Source organism: Somniosus microcephalus, chromosome 32 (genome assembly GCF_052327205.1).
Source record: "Somniosus microcephalus isolate GS21.2 chromosome 32, FLI_Smic_1.0, whole genome shotgun sequence".
NCBI classification, from domain to species: Eukaryota; Metazoa; Chordata; class Chondrichthyes; order Squaliformes; family Somniosidae; genus Somniosus; species Somniosus microcephalus.
The window spans coordinates 34,153,136-34,176,013 of record NC_141018.1 but is presented as its reverse complement, the minus strand read 5'-3'; the positions used below and the strand labels follow the sequence as shown (position 1 = coordinate 34,176,013).

At 50.9% G+C, this 22,878-nt stretch overlaps 1 protein-coding gene across 2 annotated transcripts in view; it reads left to right on the top strand.

Moving 5' to 3' along the window:
• The window catches only part of igf1ra (insulin-like growth factor 1a receptor), a 305,819-nt gene that overhangs the window by 278,990 nt on the left and 3,951 nt on the right, over positions 1-22,878 (top strand). Inside the window, exon 21 of one of the 2 annotated variants that reach the window (XR_015074380.1) lies at positions 7,077-8,417. Coding sequence is in view for 1 of the 2 variants with exons in the window: in XM_085972351.1 (XP_085828477.1) it covers positions 7,077-7,440 (364 nt within the window). In the remaining variant the exon portion in view is untranslated. Of the gene's footprint in view, positions 1-7,076; positions 19,459-22,878 lie in introns of those variants that run through there. The other variant, XM_085972351.1, reaches the window with a different exon arrangement.

Sequence of the window (22,878 nt, the reverse complement as noted above, 5' to 3'; positions counted from 1 at the left end):
CTCCTCTCTCTCTCTGTCTCTCTCTCTCTCTCTGTCTCTCTCTCTCTCTGTCTCTCTCTGTCTCTCTCTCTCTCTGTCTCTCTCTCTCTCTGTCTCTCTCTCTCTCTGTCTCTCTCTCTCTGTCTCTCTCTCTCTCCTGTCTCTCTCTCTCTGTCTCTCTCTCTCTGTCTCTCGCGCTCTCTCTCTCGCGCTCTCTCTCTCGCGCCTCTCTCTCTCGCGCGCTCTCTCTCTCGCGCTCTCTCTCTCTCGCGCTCTCTCTCTCTGCGCTCTCTCTCTCGCGCTCTCTCTCTCGCGCTCTCTCTCTCGCGCTCTCTCTCTCTCTCGCGCGCTCTCTCTCGCGCTCTCTCTCGCGCTCTCTCTCGCGCTCTCTCTCGCGCTCTCTCTCTCGCGCTCTCTCTCTCGCGCTCTCTCTCTCGCGCTCTCTCTCTCGCGCTCTCTCTCTCGCGCTCTCTCTCTCGCGCGCTCTCTCTCGCGCTCTCTCTCTCGCGCTCTCTCTCTCGGCTCTCTCTCGCGCTCTCTCTCTCGCGCTCTCTCTCTCTCGCGCTCTCTCTCTCGCGCTCTCTCTCTCGCGCTCTCTCTCTCGCGCTCTCTCTCTCTCGCGCTCTCTCTCTCTCGCGCTCTCTCGCGCTCTCTCTCTCGCGCTCTCTCGCGCGCTCTCGCGCTCTCTCTCGCGCTCTCTCGCGCTCTCGCGCTCTCTCTCTCGCGCTCTCTCTCTCGCGCTCTCTCTCTCGCGCTCTCTCTCTCGCGCGCTCTCTCTCGCGCTCTCTCTCTCGCGCTCTCTCTCTCGCGCTCTCTCTCTCGCGCTCTCTCTCTCGCGCTCTCTCTCTCTCGCGCTCTCTCTCTCTCGCGCTCTCTCTCTCGCGCTCTCTCTCTCGCGCTCTCTCTCTCGCGCTCTCTCTCTCGCGCTCTCTCGCGCTCTCTCTCGCGCTCTCTCTCGCGCTCTCTCTCTCGCGCTCTCTCTCTCGCGCTCTCTCTCTCGCGCTCTCTCTCTCGCGCTCTCTCTCTCGCGCTCTCTCTCTCGCGCTCCCTCTCTCGCGCTCTCGCGCTCTCTCGCGCTCTCTCTCTCGCGCTCTCTCTCTCGCGCTCTCTCTCTCGCGCTCTCTCTCTCGCGCTCTTCTCTCTCGCGCTCTCTCGCGCTCTCTCTCTCGCGCTCTCTCTCTCGCGCTCTCTCTCGCGCGCTCTCTCTCTCGCGCTCTCTCTCTCGCGCTCTCTCTCTCGCGCTCTCTCTCGCGCGCTCTCTCTCGCGCGCTCTCTCTCTCTCGCGCTCTCTCTCTCGCGCCTCTCTCTCTCGCGCTCTCTCTCGCGCGCTCTCTCTCTCTCGCGCTCTCTCTCTCGCGCTCTCTCTCTCGCGCTCTCTCTCTCGCGCTCTCTCTCTCGCGCTCTCTCTCGCGCTCTCTCTCTCGCGCTCGCGCTCTCTCGCGCTCGCGCTCTCTCGCGCTCGCGCTCTCTCTAGCTCGCGCTCTCTCTAGCTCGCGCGCTCTCTCTCGCGCTCTCTCTCGCGCTCTCTCTCTAGCTCTCTCTCTAGCTCGCGCTCTCTCTCGCGCTCTCTCTCGCGCTCTCTCTCGCGCTTTCTCTCGCGCTCTCTCGCGCGCTCTCTCTCTCAGCGCGCGCTCGCTCTCTCTCTCGCGCGCGCTCTCTCGCGCGCGTCTCTCTCTCTCTCTCTCTCGCGCTCGCTCTCTCTCTCGCGCGCGCTCTCGCGCTCGCTCTCTCTCGCGCTCGCTCTCTCTCGCGCTCGCTCTCTCTCGCGCTCGCTCTCTCTCGCGCTCGCTCTCTCTCGCGCTCGCGCTCTCTCTCGCGCTCGCGCTCTCTCTCGCGCTCTCTCTCGCGCTCTCTCTCTCGCTCTCTCGCGCTCTCTCTCTCGCGCTCTCTCTCTCGCGCTCTCTCTCGCGCTCTCTCTCTCGCGCTCTCTCTCTCGCGTTCTCTCTCTCGCGCTCTCTCTCTCGCGCTCTCTCTCGCGCTCTCTCTCGCGCCTCTCTCTCGCGCTCTCTCTCTCGCGCTCTCTCTCTCGCGCTCTCTCTCTCGCGCTCTCTCTCGCGCTCTCTCTCGCGCTCTCTCTCTCGCGCTCCCTCTCTCGCGCTCTCTCGCGCTCTCCTCGCGCTCTCTCGCGCTCTCTCGCGCTCTCTCGCGCTCTCTCTCTCGCGCTCTCTCTCTCGCGCTCTCTCTCTCGCGCTCTCTCTCTCGCGCTCTCTCTCTCGCGCTCTCTCTCTCGCGCTCTCTCTCTCGCGCTCTCTCTCTCGCGCTCTCTCTCTCGCGCTCTCTCTCTCGCGCTCTCTCTCTCGCGCTCTCTCTCTCGCGCTCTCTCTCTCGCGCTCTCTCTCTCGCGCTCTCTCTCTCGCGCTCTCTCTCTCTCGCGCTCTCTCTCTCGCGCTCTCTCTCGCGCGCTCTCTCTCGCGCGCTCTCTCTCGCGCGCTCTCTCTCTCGCTCTCTCTCTCGCGCTCTCTCTCTCGCGCTCTCTCTCGCGCGCTCTCTCTCGCGCTCTCTCTCTCGCGCTCGCGCTCTCTCTCGCGCTCGCGCTCTCTCGCGCTCGCGCTCTCTCGCGCTCGCGCTCTCTCTAGCTCGCGCTCTCTCTAGCTCGCGCGCTCTCTCTCGCGCTCTCTCTCGCGCTCTCTCTCTAGCTCGCGCTCTCTCTAGCTCGCGCTCTCTCTCGCGCTCTCTCTCGCGCTTTCTCTCGCGCGCTCTCTCTCTCTCTCGCGCGCGCTCTCTCGCGCGCGTCTCTCTCTCTCTCTCAGCGCTCTCTCTCTCTCGCGCTCTCTCGCGCTCGCTCTCTCTCGCGCTCGCTCTCTCGCGCTCGCTCTCTCGCGCTCGCTCTCTCTCGCGCTCGCTCTCTCTCGCGCTCGCTCTCTCTCGCGCTCGCGCTCTCTCTCGCGCTCTCTCTCGCGCTCTCTCTCTCCTCGCTCTCTCGCGCTCTCTCTCTCGCGCTCTCTCTCTCGCGCTCTCTCTCGCGCTCTCTCTCGCGCTCTCTCTCTCGCGCTCTCTCTCGCGCTCTCTCTCTCGCGCTCTCTCTCTCTCGCGTTCTCTCTCTCGCGCTCTCTCTCTCTCGCGCTCTCTCTCTCGCGCTCCCTCTCTCGCGCTCTCTCTCTCGCGCTCTCGCGCTCTCTCTCTCGCGCTCTCGCGCTCTCTCTCTCGCGCTCTCGCGCTCTCTCTCTCGCGCTCTCGCGCTCTCTCTCTCGCGCTCTCTCTCTCGCGCTCTCTCTCTCGCGCTCTCTCTCTCGCGCTCTCTCTCTCGCGCTCTCTCTCTCGCGCTCTCTCTCTCGCGCTCTCTCTCTCGCGCTCTCTCTCTCGCGCTCTCTCTCGCGCGCTCTCTCTCGCGCGCTCTCTCTCGCGCGCTCTCTCTCTCGCGCTCTCTCTCGCGCTCTCTCTCTCGCGCTCTCTCTCTCGCGCTCTCTCTCTCGCGCTCTCTCTCTCGCGCTCTCTCTCTCGCGCTCTCTCTCTCGCTCTCTCTCTCGCGCTCTCTCTCGCGCTCTCTCGCGCTCTCTCTCGCGCTCTCTCTCGCGCTCTCTCTCGCGCTCGCGCTCTCTCTCGCGCTCGCGCTCTCTCTAGCTCGCGCGCTCTCTCTCGCGCTCTCTCTCGCGCTCTCTCTAGCTCGCGCTCTCTCTAGCTCGCGCTCTCTCTAGCTCGCGCTCTCTCTAGCTCGCGCGCTCTCTCTCTCTCGCGCTCTCGCGCTCTCTCTCGCGCTCTCTCTCTCGCGCTCTCTCTCGCGCTCTCTCTCTCTCGCGCTCTCTCTCTCTCGCGCTCTCTCTCTCTCGCGCTCTCTCTCTCTCGCGCTCTCTCTCTCTCGCGCTCTCTCTCGCGCTCTCTCTCGCTCGCTGCTCTCTCTCGCGCTCTCTCTCGCTCGCGCTCTCTCGCTCGCGCTCTCTCTCGCTCGCGCTCTCTCGCTCTCGCTCTCTCGCGCTCGCTCGCGCTCTCTCTCTCTCTCGCGCTCGCTCTCTCTCTCTCTCTCTCAGCTCTCAGCTGGGCAGGAAATTTCACTGCACACCACTAGTATTGAAATTCTCGGGATGTCCGATCCCTCGCCCCAGTTATGAATGATGAGGCCTTCTGCTCAACACTAAATTATAGTCAGGAAGTGAGAGACTGCGATGGGAAGAATTTCAAACCGTTTGTGATAAGAATTTCTTTTGGCACTTTCAAAATGTTCAAACCTTTAGGCGCAGTGTTTCTGGCTCTAGACAGAAGAGTTCACATCCCACCGTGGCAAGCTGTGAAACTGAATTGATTAAATCTGGTCATTTGTGGGTTGGTACCAGGATTAAGGAGCAGGAACGATGCCAGAGCCCGACTGGTTCGCTAATGTCCTTCAAGGAAGGGAACCTGCCGTCCTTACCTGGTCTGGCCTATCTGTGACTCCAGTCCCACCCTGCGTGCCGCAAGATAGCAATCACTACTCCGGGTAACCAGGGAGTGGCAGTACACGCAACCCTTGCCAGCACTGCCCGCAGCCCCAGAAGAATTTTTTTTGAATTAAAAATTTTTTTTTTTTTTATGTACCACCCTATTTGAATCTTCCCAAATTTAATTCTGCCAAAGAGCAGGTACCCTGATGAGTGAACTACCACTTCGCGGGTCAGTCAGTGGCTCAGTGGATAGCACGCTCTCTCTCTCTCGCCTCTGAGTCAGAAGGTTCGAGTCCCACTCCAGGGACTTGAGCACAAAAATCCAGGCTGACACTCCACTGTGATACTGAGGGAGTGCTGCACTGTCGGAGGTGCCGTCTTTCGGATGAGACGTTAAACCGAGGTCCCGTCTGCTCTCTCAGGTGGATGTAAAAGATCTCATGGCCACTATTTCGAAGAAGAGCAGGGGAGTTCTCCCCGGTGTCCTGGGTCAAGATTTATCCCTCAACCAACATAACAAAAACAGATGATCTGGTCATGATCACATTGCTGTTTGTGGGAGCTTGCTGTGCGCAAATTGGCAGCCACGTTTCCTACATCACAGCAGTGACTACACTTCACAAAGTACTTCAATGACTGTAAAGCGCTTTGGGACATCCCAAGGTCGTGAAAGGCGCTGTAGAAATGCAAGTCTATCTTTCTTCTTACTGAGCCATACGGACGGGGAGGTCGCAGATTGGCACCCAGTCTGCGGTGAGCTGCCAGCTCTCGCTCAGGGTGTCGGGTCAGCACCAGCCGCCCCCTTTGGTCAGGGTGCCTGCTCCTCCGCCGCCGCTGCTCGGCGACTCCAGCCGGCCGAGGGCGGGGTGTAATGCCGCCTGTAGTCGAACGGCCAACTGGCAGCCACTGTCCAAGCTTGAGCCTGAAGAATGCCCACTTGGCGGGGAGAGGGGGGGGGTGGCACCGGAGGGGCGTGCCAGCTGCCAGTCTGAGCTGGCTGGGGGGGGGTGGACATTGTGCTTTTTATTGAACATGTTGCTGATTTGGCCAAGGGGGCGGGGACGGACTGTTTTCGCGAGTTGAAATTAAATCCGGTTTCTCCATGTATGGCCGCGTTATAAATAAATATTCACTTGCCTGCTCTCCGCGCACGCACTTTTCCAGATCCACAAGTGAGAGGCACGGGATGTCCTAGTATGGTCTGTGGTCGCAGGTTCCCAGACCAGCATCATCCCAGCTGATGCAACCGGGGCGGGCGGCAGGCGTCACATGCTGTTCTTCACCCTGATGTCACACGCTCGGGCAGTCACACTTGCTGTTTGTGGTTTGCTCGCTCTTGCCCTGTAGCTACACAGCGCTAAGCCAAGGGCTGCCATGTGACGGAGAGACAGCTGGTTTGTCTATTTTCTTTCAGTTCGGCAGCTGAGAGAGAGAGAGAGATAGAGCGAGAGAGTGTGTGAGCTGCTGAGCTCAAACAGCTTTTATTTGTTGTTGTACATAGTCGGTATTTCAGAGATTTCCTTTTCTCTCTCAACCCTATTTTCCTGCCCTTCCTCCCCCCACCCTTGAGCGCAGACGTTCCCCGTGCTTCTGGCTGTTCTTCGGGCACAAGTTCTCCGTGGGCTATTCGACTGTGGAGCTCGTCACTGGCCACCCTGGACCTGCCCACACACATGTGCGGAACGCAACGCCGAGTGATCGCTGGCTGGGTGTCCTTCCCTAAAGCAGGGGCACTAAGCCCCCCCCCCCCCCCCCCAGCCAAAATTCCATCTCCGATCAGCTAGTTAATGTCCTCCATTCTCGCTGCTCAACCACACACCGTCATTGGAAGAGATGTTCAGATTCAAGGCAATGTTTTTAAAAGCCTCTCCCCTCCTCCCTTTCCCGGCCTCTTCCCTCTTCCTCCTCCCCTTCCCGCCCACTTCCAAGCCTGCTCCTTTCTCTTTCCCCCCTCCAACCCCCTCCCTCCGTCCTCTTCCTCTCCCCCCCCCCCCCCCCCCACCCCAAACCTCTTTCCCATCCTCCTTCCTCGCCCCTTCCCACCCTCTATCCTGGCCCCACTGCCACCCCTCCAGATCCTGGGATATTAGAAGATAGGAGCAGGAGTAGGCCATTCGGCCCCTCGAGCCCGCTCCGCCATTTAATGAGATCATGGCTGATCATCCAAATTCAGTACCTGGTCCCTGCTTTCTCCCCATATCCCTTGATCCCTTTAGCCTCAAGAAATATATCCAACTCCTTCTTGAATATATTTAATATAGAAACATATACAGGAAACTTTGTGCTATCCGGCACCGACGGGACCGAGCTGTTGCCGTCCCATCAAAACTGCCGGACAAACCAGCGCTAATGTTAAACATACGGAGCTTCTGAGCTCCGTATCTAGCAACAAACCCAACAACTTCAAAACAGTCGGCCGTAGCTTGCAAGCGTCTCTGTAGCTAAGCAACAGCTTCAGCGAGACCTTGCAGAGCCAGGAATGGAGAAAAAAAGCAACGAAAAGAAAAAAAACTTATCTGAACCGACTCCTGAATTTTGCCGGTGGATAGAGCTTTCCGGACATTTAACCTCCGGATAAACGAAAGTTTCCTGTAGTATTATTCCATCAGGTTCTGTCGTTGCCCACTAAGCCATCGGTATGATTTTTTTTTTTTGCTTTGTGATTCTGTCACGGGGCTTGTTTTTTGTTCGTTCCCTTTGCCCTTCCCGCTCCATAACCGGCTTCTCTTTCCCCTCCGCTAGGTTTGAGCTGATGCGGCTGTGCTGGCAGTACAACCCCAAGATGCGCCCCGCCTTCATGGAGATCATCCAGAGTATCAAAGTCGACCTGGAGCCCTCCTTCAAAGAGGTCGCCTTCTTCTACAGCGAGGACTGCAAGGTCCGGGACGTCGAGGAGTTTGAGATCGAGGCCGACAACATGGAGAGCATCCCCCTCGACCCCTCCTCCACGCTCCAACACACTGACAAACACTCAGGCCACAAAGTGGAAAATGGACCAGGTGTCGTCCTACGAGCCAGCTTTGACGAGCGGCAGCCATACACTCACATGAACGGGGGAAGGAAGAACGAGAAGGTGTTGCCTTTGCCCCAGTCGACAGCCTGCTGATCCCCCGCCCCCGCCCCCCCCCCCCCCCCAGCCCCGCGAAACAAAGAAAAAAAAACACACACCACACCACAATAAAACCGACTGTATCTCAGTAGATCTCAAACTGCCATTGCTGCACAGTGGCGAGAACTTGTTTCAGTCACCACACTAATTTTTCATATGCAAACAGTTTTTTTTCTGGAAAAAAAATAACGGACAACATTCGAGAGCCACAACAGGGGGCTCAGCTGAACTTGTGATACAAGACACTCGGTCCTTGGTCTCTCACTGCTTCATAGTCTAAACATATCTAAAGTTCAACAGAGGAGCACTTCTCAACAGAGACGCTGCCTGGGTCCTCCCCGCCGATCCCTGGCACTTTCACTACAGGTCTTTATAGATGGATATATATAGACATAAATGTTATGTCTATATATATTTTTTTTTTAACAGATCTGACCCTAAAACCGATCGCTCCCTGTTCTGGGGAGTCCGCAGTGCATTTCTCTTCTGGGGCCATCAGAGTGTCTTTGGTGTCGTCATCTCTTACTGCTGCCAAATTTTGCCAAAATTTAAAAGAAATAGTTTTGTTAAAAAAAAATGTATTTCAACTCGTAGAACGACGGGCGGGATTTTAAAAAAAAAAGCGAGTGTTTCGCGGAGAAGCGGACACGCATACGCACCACGCACGCACATCCCATCGACCAACCTGTCTCATCAACCTACACCGGGATTGACCGAACGTCGAAGCAAAGCCCGACGGAAAAAGCTGCACGGCGGCGGCGGCGGAAAGAAGGCAGCGTCGTTGCGGGGGGGGGGGGGGGGTGGGCAGAGGAAACGTCCTGGATCACGGGTGCGGCGGGAGTGGCCCACTCCACGCGCTCACGGCGAGAGGTGAGCGAGAAGAGAAAAAGGACGGAGCGAAGGGCGTGCAGCCTCTTGGGAGTGTGCGTGGGGAAAAGAGACAACAGCGAGAGAAAAGGACAAAAAAAGGAGCAGTTAAGTGCTAAGTATTCTCTGATGTGTTCAGTGCTATTACATTAGAATTCTAGTGAATGGGTCTTGCAGTTCTATGTTCGACCATTGATTCTTTGAATACTCATTGTGTCACTTTTATAACTTTTATGATTTATTATCCATCTGTCTTTAAAGAAAAGCTGCTAAAAAAATTTTTTCCTTTAACTGGGGATTAAATCAACTTTACCTTCAGGTCTGCTCCCCCCTCCCCCTCCGTTCCTCCCTCTCCTTCCCCCACCGCCCCTTCCATTTTGTTCCTTCAACCAGTTTCTTAACGCTTTATACAACCGTTCAAATTGACTCCTGTTTTCTTCCTGTTAATGGTTCCGATTGCGCAGTCGCCGCGGACTGCTGCCTTTTATTTTCTAAAACACAAAAAAAAAATTAACGAAGAGAAAAAAAAACGGGAGACATTTCCTTACGTCTTGTTACTCGTGCGTCACCTTCGCTCAGCACACGATTGCGAACCATTTTTTTTTCTTTTCCTCAAATGATTATAACATAGCCGAGCGGAAACGTCGTTTTTCTTTTTTTTTTTTGGTCGAGAACTTGCGTCTGAATCAGTGCAGGGCGTGAAAAAAAATATACTCAGGTCAAACTGTTTAATACTAGTACATGTCTTTCTCAGTGTTTCCATGTTCATTTTTTGTTCATATGTAGAGATTGTTTGCTCTTTCCTTCCTCCTTCCCCCCCCCCCCCCCCCCCCGCAAAAAAAAAAACCAGACCTCTTGTGTTTTTTTTTACCAAACTGGGTTAGTTATTCTGACGGCTCAACTTCGAATGCAAGATTTTTTTTTTATTCTTGGCTGCATATCTTAAACTTTTTTTCCCCAATTATTACCAGAATTGAGGCTTTAGTAGGCCGGACCGGCGGCCATCTTGTGTTGGCCGTGTTGTCCATTTAACTGACTCTACGCTCTGTTAAAATCTGACATTGCAGAGTTATTGTGTATTTTTTTTTTATGGGTTGTATGATTTCAAGTGATTGCTTCGTGCTAATGGCAACCTATCAGGAGCAATGGCTATTAATAAATATATCAGCTTGCCAAAATCGATAGTGCACTGGTAATAATAACCAGCCCAATACTCATTTTCTGGCATCACCAAAACTCAAATATTAAAGAGGCAGTGAAGTCTAAACATCAGGAAAAGGTAGAGGTTCAAGTAAAAAAATAAAAAAAAAAGAAATACACACGGTTCGGCCTACAGTGAAAGATTTTGTGACCAGGGTCCACATTCGCCACACGGGCTAAGGGGTAACTGAAAGTGCCCCTGACCCTTTCCTGATCTCAGGATATCAAATTTTTCCAGGCTCTGGGTGAAGTTGCTGCCCAGCCCAAGTTCCTACCGCCACTCCTCAGCCATCGCGAAAGTATGACGGAAAGGTGGGGGGGGGGGGTGTTTCCACGACCCTCTCCTCCTGATTCTGTGCTTTGTTGCGACTTTCCTCGTACCTCTCTTCCCCCACCCCCCTTTTCCAGGGAAGGGGGGGGGGGCGCTTATTTGAACCTCTACCAAGTTATTTTGAAACCAAGTTAAAGGGGTTGACACTGCGATTCGCAAATGCTCACGCCAGCATTTTCAGAAACGCCAACATTCGAGGTTGGCTTGACGTGTGTGTTTGCTCGTGCTCTCCGCTGCCCGAATGCTGAGAAAACGTTCAAATATTGAGGGGGCTTTTGTTCATAGGACACTTCCCATCCCACCTGGACTGGAAGGAAGTTAACTTAAGTACAAGAGCAAAAAAAAATACGAATAGATAAAAGACTGATATTTGTGACCAGAGGTAACATTAAAGTTTGTAGTGTTTTTATTTTTGGCTATTCCTTTCTTAAAATAGTTCCTGGCTTCCTATTATTATTTTTGCCACTGTCCCATAGCATTATTCTGAATTTCTGTTAATTAAAAAGGTAATCTATGTAGGATTTTTTTTTTAATTTATTTTGTAATATCAGTTAAGATCACTGTAAAATGCCCCAAATTGAAATCAGTACTGATTAGAAGAGTAGTATTTTAAATGTTACCTGACAGGGGACAATTTTTTGTTGTTGTTTGATGTTTTTAAGCATTTATCTACCTCACTCTTATTTTTTATATATATATTATATTATATATAAAATACATCTCGCATTCAGCAATCTGAGAGACAGTACAGTATCCGGGAAACCTCAAACAAACAAAAAAAACAATCCACAAACCACATAACACTTAAAGTCTTTGGAGAGGGACTTGGTTGCTTGATTTACAGAGGTCACCAGCTTCGTTTGAGGGGGCAAGGGTTAAAGGTCAGACCCCTCAGTTAATCACCGCCGACCCTAAAGTTGGCATCAAGGGCGAACTTACAACAGTTGCCGGGAAATCCCTGGGGGGGGTGGGGGGGGTTTCTGTCTGGTCAGGAATGTGTTGTCTTATCAGGTAGGCCCCACCGGTTCCCATGGCGACCAACCTGCTGAGGCGCGCACTTCACGTTTAGCAGTGGTTTTTGCGCGGGGGGGGGTGCGCCCGAATTATAGTCCGTTTGATTTAATTTCATTTCTACTCTTTTTCCTTCAGCGCCTCCTCCCTAACGGGAGTGGCGATTCGTCCCCACCCCCCGCGCAAGTTGCAGAAATAATTCTAAAATGACTTCACCAATTTTTTTTTTCTCTCTCTCCATCTACCGAAAAATTTTTTGCAGAAGCCGTTTCCGGCCTGCAGCAGGTGTGGGTGCGGGAAACGGTCTCCAGTGGGGAGGGAGGGAGGGGGCTGTAGGAAAAGCCAGACGTCCACCCCTCACCCCCTTCCCCATCCGTCCTGTTGTGTCGAGGGTCGTACCGTGTAAACTGTGGGTGCAATGGCCAGATTCGCCATGGCTTAAAACCGAGCAAACCAACTTTGAGTCCGTTTGTCCCTACTTTCTTAACCGAGGTGCAGGCGGCACTCTTGCTGGGACGATGGCTTAACAAGCCTTCCTTAGCAAGGGGGTGGCCCAGCCCAGGGACAAGAGGCTGGACACAGCGAGGTAAAGCAGAATTGGATTGACCTGGTGTAGCTGCGAGGTATCTCCTACTTTACACGTTTCTAGAAAGGCCTGCTGAGTATCTCCATGTTCTGTTTTTATTTCTAGAAATGCCTTTCCTGGTACCTCGGGTCAGCCCCCTGTACGGTCAAGAGCGCTCCCACCAAATAGCGAAGCACCAGGGAGTGGCAGAACTCGCCCCGCAGTTTGGTCCGGGTGCAGTCCAAAGACTGGCATGGAACCAAGCAACCTGACTGATGCTGGCCCACGAGCCTTTCTCCCTACCCATGTCCGTTCACTGCGTTTAGTAGTGTTTGTGCGGCCTGAAGATGCTGGAGGTCAAGTGACTAACGTCTCAAATGTCTGATGTATTCTATACAATAAAGACACCCCATTTTCTTGGGACAGTGTAGAGGGAGCTTTACTCTGTATCTAACCTGTGCTGTTCCTGCCCTGGGAGTGTTTGATGGGACAGCGTAGAGGGAGCTTTACTCTGTATCTAACCCGTGCTGTTCCTGCCCTGGGAGTGTTTGATGGGACAGCGTAGAGGGAGCTTTACTCTGTATCTAACCCGTGCTGTACCTGCCCCGGGAGTGTTTGATGGGACAGTGTAGAGGGAGCTTTACTCTGTATCTAACCCGTGCTGTACCTGCCCTGGGAGTGTTTGATGGGACAGTGTAGAGGGAGCTTTACTCTGTATCTAACCCGTGCTGTACCTGCCCTGGGAGTGTTTGATGGGACAGTTTAGAGGAAGTTTTACTCTGTATCTAACCCGTGCTGTACCTGCCCTGGGAGTGTTTGATGGGACAGTTTAGAGGAAGTTTTACTCTGTATCTAACCCATGCTGTACCTGCCCTGGGAGTGTGGAGGGAGTATCGACCCTGTGCTGCACCTGATCTCAAGAGTTCTTGATGTTGAAAGAGAAAAGTATTCCGTTCCCGAGCGCCAACAACATCCCTCACCTCGAGCGCAAAAATTGAACAATAAGGGTTTCACGAGCATCGGCTTGGCCATAGTTGGATGAAATCTGCTGGCTCTAATTGAAGTGTTAAATGTCCGATGTAAAAACGTCCTTTGGCCCCGGAAATGGAGTGCTCAGTGAGGGAGGGAGAGAATCGTAACTTAAAAACATTACAATAACAAGTAAAACAGCAATAATGTACAACAGGACAACTGCAAGGGTAGTCTCGGTCCGAGCTGTCCGGAGCAGTCCTTGTTAAGGGCTCTTGCAATTCTTCCCCGCCCCCCTCTAATGCCAGGAACATCTATCTGTGTCCTTGAGCTGTGACTTGGGTAGAATTTACCGTGGCGGTCCAGAGTTTGGCCCATTTAAAAAGAAAATGATCTATTATCTACAAAATACGGAATTTGATGCAGCTTTACTCCTATTTCCAGCAGCCTTCGCTCAGTTTAAAACCCGTATGATTTTTTTTTTTGTTAATTGGTGATGGTTGCTGTTGTTGCTGCGGCTGAGAGGGTTCCTGTGCTGGTTCACTGGGCAGATGCACTGCCGGGCCAGCTTGCAAATTCAATCCTGCCCACCCCACCCCCAGCGCTGATAGAAAGAGTTCATTTGCCCGGCTTGGCTTGTGTGACGCGCTCTTCCCCTGGTCGAGCAGCCCGCCGATCCTCGCGGTCTGGACTGGCGCGGGAAGACTGGCAGCCGTCGCCCACCCGGTCGGGGCTGCCTTATTCTCCCGGGAAATATACCCCAGCAAGAGCCAGTCTCGTTGGGAAAGATGTGGAGAGAATTCAGGGTAGGTTTTTTTCCCCCCCCCAATTGGCATTTCGGAGCCACTAAGCAACGGCTTAGTACGTTGGGGTAAATGAGGCTCATAATGATTCTTGGAGGGGGTTTTATTTTTGGAATTACAGGAAACTTTCTTTTATCCAGCACAGACGGGACCGACGTGGTGCCAGTTCATCAACAATTCCGGATAACCGAACGCTATAGTAAAAGATACGGAGAGCTGAGAGCTCCGTATAAAGCAACAAACCCTGTTGCAAGTGTAGAACAATGGCCACAAGTTGCAAGCGTCTCTGTAGCTTAGCAACAGCTGCAGCCACACCCTTGCACAGCAACAAATGGAGTAAAAAAAAGTAATAAGTTACCTGAACCTACTCCTGAATTTTGCTGGTTAACCGACATTTCCGGTTATTTAGGGGCCGGTTAATCGAAAGTTTCCTGTAATTGGCGGTGCATTTTGAACCAAGCAAGGTTGAGCCCCTTCTCTCTGGGGGGCATGGGTTTTAGGGTTCGGACATGAAACTGGTGACCTGCTAACCTAGCAACCCTTTCTTCCACTTCGCACATATATTGATGATCACAACCGTATAGACCCTCAGATCACAAGCTGGTTACGAATGTTTGTTAAGCTGTCTGATTTGCAATATCGTCAATAAGATGAAATCTGTATTAGAGAGAGAAAATTTAAAAAAACAAAAAATCACTAACAACACCGTGGCCATCTTAGCAACTGTATAGATCATTGAAAGCACTTCGTTACCATACTGTCATGTCACTGACTTGGGAAATGGGCTTGTTGGTGTTGGGTCCGAGCTGTTTGAAGGGACTGTGTCCCGCTTTGTTGACCGAACGAAATTGTACCTGTGTAAAAAAACTGAATTGGGAGGGCCCCTGAAAAAAAAAGAAAGATCTTAATTCTTTCTTTCTTGTATATTTCTAATGGGGACCCATGTTTCAAATGGCCTGGATGAATTATCGATTTGGGCTGCGTCCCTCGTTTGTCATATCCGTTCTCTGTGTCGATCAGACAAACCTTTCCCCCCCTTGCATAAACCCCCTGGCATTCTCAAAAGCTGGTGATTCTGGTGCGTCGAGAACAGGCTCGATGTCGGTCGCCAAGGAGGCCCCGTTGCTAAGCTGCTGCTGCCATATTTGCCGTTGACAATATCCCCAACATGCGTTCCTTGGTAACAACTCAAATGAAAGCCTGCCACATGCCTGTTGCTAAAGTTGAGGCTCTTGTGTCCTTTTGGAAGCTTGTAGTGACTTTTTTTTGTACTCGAGTTGAAAGAATGGACCTGATCGAAGGAGGCCGGTTCAGATTTGAGGCCTTGGAAGTTGGGCTTGTGATAGTCGCAGTCTCAGGCCTGGCGCAAATTGTAAGAGCTTGCTCTTTCAGCAGAGGCGTTAACACGTTATCTTAGCGAGGTTACTGCCCGCGATCAGTGAGTTTGGGGTGGGGGGGGGGGGGTGCAGTTCACCGACTCCCAGCAACAGTAAATTTTTGTTGCTTTGAATTAAATGTGCAAACCTCCATTAAAAGCTGGAGGTGCCAGGCAGGTCAGTCAACATCTGAACAAGGGGGGGAAAAAAGGTGGCCGTGGGTGGAGAGGGTTCACGTCCCCCCTCTGCCTTAACCTATCTTTTCAAGTAGGGCAGAGGTTTAAGCAAGACCCCTTTGAAAGAAAAGCCACGAGGACAAATGGTCTAATCGGGTGACGGTTCCGCGGTTGAAAACAGGAAGAGGTTTTTTTTCCTCTCTGAACTTCCAATGCCTCGGCCCGGGTGATCCCTGGTCTGCATTGAGTTAGCTCCGATCGGATTGGCGGTGATGGTGTTGCAGTTGTCCTCAGTGCCCCTGTGTAGGGAGAGGGGAAGCTGGCCAGGGTCCCTGCTCCTGGTCACCACGCAATGACTGGCACTGGAAAGCCTGCTTGTCGAGTGAGGACAGGATGGCGCTTGGCGGTGTGATGCCCACACGGCTGAACAGCCTACAACCCATTCAACGCTCACAGCTGGCATGCAAAGGTGTTGCGGCACCTGGTGTTGGTGGTGGGGGGTGATCTCGAAAAGCTTTACTCCAGAATGTGGCAGAGAGTGGGGAGGGGGGGAAGTCAGTAAGTTTCACTTATGCGAGTGAGATTTTCAAACGCTCATTTGTCATCTCGACGTGTAGGCCAGTTTGATTTTGGTGATCATCTACTCTGTTACACCCTTATGCCAGCTGAAGACTCTTGGAGCCAGATCAGACAGCATCAGTGCGCGCACACTAAAGTCCCCCAGAGTCAGCATAACAGCAGCTTTGAACACCTCAAGGGGGTCACCCAGCACAGAGAGGGGCCGAGGCTCGAGAGAGTAGGGAGACCCTGGCAAGCCCAGTTTAGCGGCAATATCAGTGAACGCAGTGACAGAGAGAGAGAGTATGCTGGAAACACACAGGTCAAGCCAGCACTGAGCAGAAGATCGAGACGTTCTCTGCTCACAGACACTGACTGTATTTTCCGTGTTAACTGTTTGTGTTTCCAGCTCTTGTGGGTTTGCCGTTTATATTTTAGCTCCATTAGTACACAGTGTTATATTCAGTGCAGAAATCCAGTCGATCGTAAAGACCTTCATGGCTGTTTCAAAATACATTTATATTTTAAAAAATTCCCCCGCTCCCCTCCCCACAAAACAGACCAAAGATCATAACACACGGACTCCGGGGATAATTCTAGTGACCTCTAGAACAAGTGAGAGCTGGCCATGAGTGTAAAACACAGGGCAGACTGATCACAGTTACTGCAGGGCCAGCTCCAGAAGCAAGCCTCTCGGTTGCCCCAATCGCATCCTGGCAACTTGCGCATACGTTGTCCTGACTCTTCATTCCACATACCGAGGCTGATCCTGAAATAGAAACCGCATTCAATGGGACACCACCCTCAAGGTTCATGACCGTAGCAGCTTAGCGTATATCACCACTCTCTTCATTTCATTGGCTTATCGAATATATATATATATCTTTAAAAAAAAACTTTTGAGAATTAGCAGGGGGTTAAGGAAAATCGTGAAAATATAATATGTCGAGGGGAGTCTTTTCATAATTTCTGTAACAAAATTAATAAGATATCTTAATGTACATTAGGCCAAACAAAAGGGATACCTCAAGGTAGATACCAGCATGGTTGAGAAAACCAATCCAGTGTTGTCCAAAAATATTATATAATACTTTGTAGTGCTGTCCTATGGTTTAATGTTTGTTAGAAGTTTTACAGGGATAATGCTGTGTTCCATCCCAGATCTGATTGGTACTATCAAGTGCTAGAATGAATCGTGTCATATCTGTCCGATTGAGGGGTCTCTGATACCCCATTCATTCAATGTCGCCGATGTGAAACACCGATATTCACTAATAATTTGGCCCTCCTCCTCCTTGCTTTCGGCACTGTCCACCTTCAGCCAGGAGGACCAGGCAAACTGGTCCGCAGACACCTTCGTACACACCACTCCTTATTGGCTGGCTAGGTTTGAGATTGGGAAGGATCCTCTTGCCGAAATCCATCTTCTCCCCCCCCCCCCCCCCTCCCCAAGATGGAGTGTTCTGCCAGCACCTCTTGTAGTCTGGCTGGGGGATTCTTGCAGCTTGGCCTCCTGGAGTAGCTGAGTTCGGAGTGACCGCCTAGTCAGAATCTCGCAATCCAGTGCTGTAACTGGGAGACTGACTAACGCCCGACCTCCTAAGGGCTACTGGCTGGCTTGCTTCGAACCGTTTTCTGAAGTAAAGTTTGCAACGAAGAGAACGGATCGGATCAAATCTTAAAATGTACGCGGGCAAGTCATGAACGGAAAGGTGTGCCGTTCTCCTTCGTTTTAGCGTGTTTGGGACCTGTTGTGGTATATGGTGAAACAACATTCTCTGATCTGCTAAAATCTAGAGCAAAGCAAACCGTTCAGAGTTCATTAACTGCCAGTGGTTTACGGGTATGTTTATTACTAAATATTATTTTCATTGACATCTGGGATCATAGCTGGGCAGGGAATGTCGAACCATCACGGCCAATGTAGCTTTAGAGTAGGGGGCCAGGCTGGGCCAACCCAGTAGGACCCTTCCGTGTACCAACTTGTAATCTGATTCAACTGCCAAAATGAAAAGTGCCTTTGGCAATTGGGGGGCAAGTACAGTTGCCCTCTTCACCCCTGGGCTAGAGATGGGTGAGGGAGGGGGGTGGTGAAGATAATCAGGCCGGTTTCCCTGACTGGGAGCACACTCATGCGGAGTTTGGATGAGGACAGAATTGGGGTACCTGTTGGTGCTCACACATGGGCACGGCTCTCGAGGGCACTTGCAGCCTGTGGACCCAGATGGATTTGGTGCCTTCAGGAGAGATGGGGGGAGGGACAGAGATTATAGATCGAGAGGGGGAGGTGGGAAAAGTCTCTTTAAAAACAATGAGATTTTTTTCAACTTCCATTATTCATCAGCTACACAGCTGACGAGCAGTGTGTATGCTAAGGAGTCAATCAATCACCAGATCTGTTTTGAGCAGTTTAGTCACATAGAAGATAGGAGCAGGAGTAGGCCATTCGGCCCCTCGAGCCTGCTCTGCCATTCAATGAGATCATGGCTGATCATCCAAATTCAGTACCCTGTCCCTGCCTTCTCCCCATATCCCTTTAGCCTTAAGAAATAAGACCGAGGCTGAAATCTCTCTCGTGCGGGTATTGTCTGCCTTTGGGAAAACGTGGATGGGACCCAACTAACACCGCACCCCAACTCAAGTTATCCAAACACTTGAGCCCAAAAACAATGGATGGCAGCCATTGACGACTTCTTCCCTCTCCCTAGGCCAGCCAATCAGAGTGGTACATGCGACGGTTGCCAAGTAACCTGGCTACCCAGATTGTCCTATCCTCCAAGTTAGAGGGGACGGAGTCGAGAACATAAACATTGAAGTTAAAAGGTGGGGGGGGGGGGGTTCTGTTAAAGGTGTTTCTGCAGTGATATAAGTAAATGCAAGGACGACACCATCATATTGGCACTTCATTATTGTATCTGAGGTGCGACAAATGCCCCAATCAACTGGTACGACAGTGTCGGATCAGGAGATGCTTTCTTTCTTCAGAAGAATTGAGGCTAAAAGGAGAGGGGCAGGGGACTACAGATGGCGGAATGTGGTGTAGATGTGGTCTACACAACCAAAACTGGCGCACCTTCTGAATCTTCAAAAAGAAAACGCGGTCAGGAACATTTTGGGTACAAAATAAAAGGAATTGGAGCATTTTGGGAGATATCTTTAGGACAACGAGTTACTGAGCTTAAAAAGAACGGTGACCATTTATAACCAGGACTCCCAAGTAATGGCAAAGCCAAGACCCGGTTCTGTGTATGTGTAGTGTTGTTCCAGTGACTGTTAATTGCAGATGATGTGATGCAGTGATGGGTGCTGGGGAATTTTTGGTACTTTGTGTTCGGAGCACAAGTTTCGGTTTTTGATTTTTTTTTTTTTTTTAAACGAGGGGAGGGTTAGTTTTCCACAGGCCATCTGGCAACACCTTGATGGGGGAGCGTAAGGGATCTAGAAATGGAAGTGAATCCCAGACCAGGAACGGTCGAGAGACCGAGCTGGCCAGAACGAGCTGCTGTTGGCGGTTGTCTCTATTCAGGTTGAAACGAGGGAGTTCTGAATAAAGGCACTTAATTACTGCCCAACAGTAGAACGAGTCCAAGAGAATATAGTCGAATTCAGTCGTCCAGTCCAGCCTGGAATGAAAGTCTGAGGATTATCATTTTATTTTTTGGTAGGCCCTCAATTCTGGCCAGTTATCTCGAGAGAATGAGGGCGGTGCAGAAACAGACACGAGTCGAGCTCGGTCTCTACAGCCTGCTGGACTTCAATCCTCAAGTCGTTGTCCTTGTATATTAATTGTTTTTTAAAAAAAACACTCCTTGTACAGTTCAGTGCGGACACTAATAGATAAAGACTGGCCAGAGATTACTACTACCTCCAGGAGGGAAAGGCGAACACTTTAGATGACGGTATAGCAAGGAAGGTTTTCTTCCCCCACCCCACAAGTCGTTTATTAAATGATTAATTTTTTTTTTAATTGAGCAGTAAAGATGGCCAATTTGTTAAATACAAAAAAAAATGACTTGCTGTGTGTAAATTATTCATACAAGTCCTGTGTTTATATGGAGATTTGATCGTTGGTTTAAAAAAAAAATTCAAATGTTTTGTACATTCTGTTGTAAGAATTTATTCCTGTTATTTCGATATATTATGGAATCTTCTCATTCAAGAGGGAAAAAAAATGAAAAAAACTTGTCTATTTTGACCAGCTGAGGCTAAAGCAGTTCTAGGTTCTTCTTTCTTGGCTTTTCTCTAGTAGTTACAGTACAAGATTTAAGTTAAATAAAATCTGTATGCAAAAAAAAACAAAACAAATCATCTCGATGGTTTGATGTTGTGTCTTGTGTTTCTTTGTGCAAAATTGTGCGAGAGCGTTGATCAGATTGAAAGCCCAGCAAATGGTGCCACCAATGGACTGCTTTACCTTGTATCCCTTGCTGCCCTTACCTAATTAATCTCATCTCCGTCTCGAAAGCTCCAATCGACCCTCAGCGGCCACAGCCTCTCGGGGAGACGGTTCCCAATTTCTGCTACCCTTTGTGTGAAAAGCATTTCTTCACTCGGAGGGTGGTGGACCTGTGGAATTCTCTACCCCAGATGGCTGTGGAGGCCCAGTCACTGAATATATTTAAGAAGGAGATGCAGGAAACTCTCGTTTAAACGGCACCTAATTCTCTATTAACCGGCAAAAACTCATACTCCGAAAGCAACACCTCAATAACCGGCAATGTTGCCGAGTCCAAGTCCGAGTCTCTCGCGGTGGCCGAGTTAGTCAGTGGGGGTAGTTCTCCAAACTGCCACTACTCAGCTTTTTGGCGCTGTCGAAAGTCGGAACACCTCAATAACAGGAGTGTGACTCTCCCGCGCTGTATAGTTGTTTACTGTATAAGTTTTGTTTTACCGTTAAGTAATTAGAGTTATGGATTCCCCTCAACTGGCAGCATCTTCCACCATCCATTTAACACAACATTCTGTAGGCGAGTACCCAATTACTGTATACTGCACATTTCTTGATTTTTTTAAATTTTTGTTTGTTAAAAATAGCCTCGGTAGATAACCCTCTCTGTTTTCCGGAATTTTTAATCAACCGGTCCCGTCGGTGCCGGATACCAAAGAGTTTCCTGTAGATGGATTCCTAGATGCAAAAGGCATCAAAGGGTATGGGGAGAGAGCGGGAATATGGTATTGAGATAGAGGATCAGCCATGATCACATTGAATGGTGGAGCAGGCTCGAAGGGCCGACTCCTGCTCCTTTTGTTCTATGTTTTCTATGAATTCCTGATTCCCCTCCTAAAGGGCCTGGTTCTAATTTGAAGATGGCCCCCGCCCTGTGTTCTTAGTTTCCCCAGCAGAACTTTCTCCACCCTACCAAATCCTTTTTAAAAAAAAAAAAAAAAAACATTTTAAAGAACTCAATCAGATCATCCCCTCGCATCTTCTAAACGCAAGGAAATAACAAGCCAAGTTTATGCAACCTGTCCTCGTGATTTAACCCTCTTACGCCCCCGTGCCCTTTTGGGGAATCGGCGCTGCGCTCCCCTCCGAGGCCAGTAAATCTTTCCTGAGGTGCAGTCCCAGAACTGAACACGGTACTCCAGATGCTACTTTGAAGGAGAGTCGTACTCGGTATCTATTCACCTGGGTAAGTCAACATGGCTCCGTGCCATGGGAATTTCACTCCTTGACGCCGTCACGAAGCCAGAGACGCAAGTTTCCTTGGGCAAAGCATTAAATGAGGAATTCCTTTCTCTTAAATCCTTTCTGAAGGAAGTCTTTAACTTAGCGACTGTCATTCTTGAGGAGTTTTCACCCTATAGTAAAGAAAGAAATAGCCTTTTCCTGTCCTCAGTACAGTATGTTCGAAGATGCTTTACAGCCAACGGATTGCTCTTGAAGTGTGTTCACTGTTGTGCAGTCCTGTATTACCACAGTGTGGCTCTGTGGGTAGCACTCTGGCCTCTGAGGCAGAAGGTCGTGGGTTCAAATCCCACTCCAGAGACTTGAACACAAAAATCTAGGCTGACACTCCCAGTGCAGTGCTGAGGGAGTGCCGCACTGTCGGAGGTGCCATCTTTCACGTGATACGTTAAACCGAGGCCCCATCTGCCCTCAGGTGGATATAAAAGATCCCAGGGCGCTATTGGAAGGAGAGCAGGGGAGTTCTCCCTGGTGTCCTGGCCTAATATTTTATCTCTCAACCAACATCACTAAATCTGATTATCCAGTCATTATCACATTGCTGTTTGTGGGAGCTTGCTGTGCACAAATTGGCTGCTGCGTTTCTCACATTACAACATCAACTTGTATTTATATAGCGCCTTTAAGGTGCTTCACAGGAGTATTTTAAGACAAAAAATTTGACACCGAGCCACATGAGGATAAATTAGGGCAGGTGACCAAAAGCTTGGTCAAAGAGAGGTTTTAAGGAGAGTCTTAAAGGAGGAGAGCGAGGTGGAGAGGTTTAGGGAGGGAATCCCAGAGCTTGGGGCCTCAGCAGCTGACGGCACGGCCATCAAAGGTTGAGTGCTTATAATCAGGGATGCTCAAGAGGGCAGAATTAGAGGAGCGCAGATATCTCGGGGGGGTGGGCGTTGTGGGGCTGAGGAGATTACAGAGATGGGGAGGGATTTGGAAACAGAGAATTTTGAAATCGAGGCGTTGCTTAACCGCTTACAACAGTGACTACACTTCAAAAAGTACTTCATTGGCTGTAAAGTGCTTTGGGATGTGCTGAGGTGTGAAAGGTGCTACAGAAATGCAAGTTCTTTTTCTTTGAAAGGACTCGAACACTTCCAGCTGGCGCCACCAGATGGTGATCAGGGGCAGAGCCTGATTTACCCCCTCCATTAACTCCAGGCCATTTGAGATTATCCTGCAGGCTCGGGATCAAACTAGGAATCCTCTCAGACCCTGGCTCAGCAACCCACTGCGGCCGCCAGAGGGAGCTCTCTCTGCAGCTCAACATTTCCCTCAAAGGAGGTTTGATTAATGATTTAATGCTGATTTATTTTTAGTGTTAGAAGATTAATAGGTTTTGCCATTTAACCATCACGAGAACGCAGCAATTCCATTTTGGCCTCTTTCTGTTGCAATGTGAATGTGTTACAAGTTCGATGAGAGAGAGGGCATGTGGGGCAAAGTACAGCACTTCAAATGTAAACACGGTTAGCAAATCACACACAAGTTATCAGTGCCTTTGGTGCAAATAATTTAAGGCATGTATTGTCTCGCAAAGTAACACAAAGGTTAACTACAGTTCACTGTATAAAATAGGACCATTCATTCAACAGTGTAGCTCTAAAAGTGTCAGCCGTACCTCAGTGGGTAGCACCCTCGCCTTTGAGGCAGAAAGTTGTGCGTTCAAGTCCCACTCCAGAGATTCAAGCACAAAAATCCAAGCTGCTGCTCCAGTGCAGTACTGAGGGAGCGCCGCACTGTCGGAGGGGCAGTACTGAGGGAGCGCCGCACTGTCGGAGGGGCAGTGCTGAGGGAGCGCCGCACTGTCGGAGGGGCAGTGCTGAGGGAGCGCCGCACTGTCGAAGGGGCAGTGCTGAGGGAGCGCCACACTGTCGGAGGGGCAGTACTCAG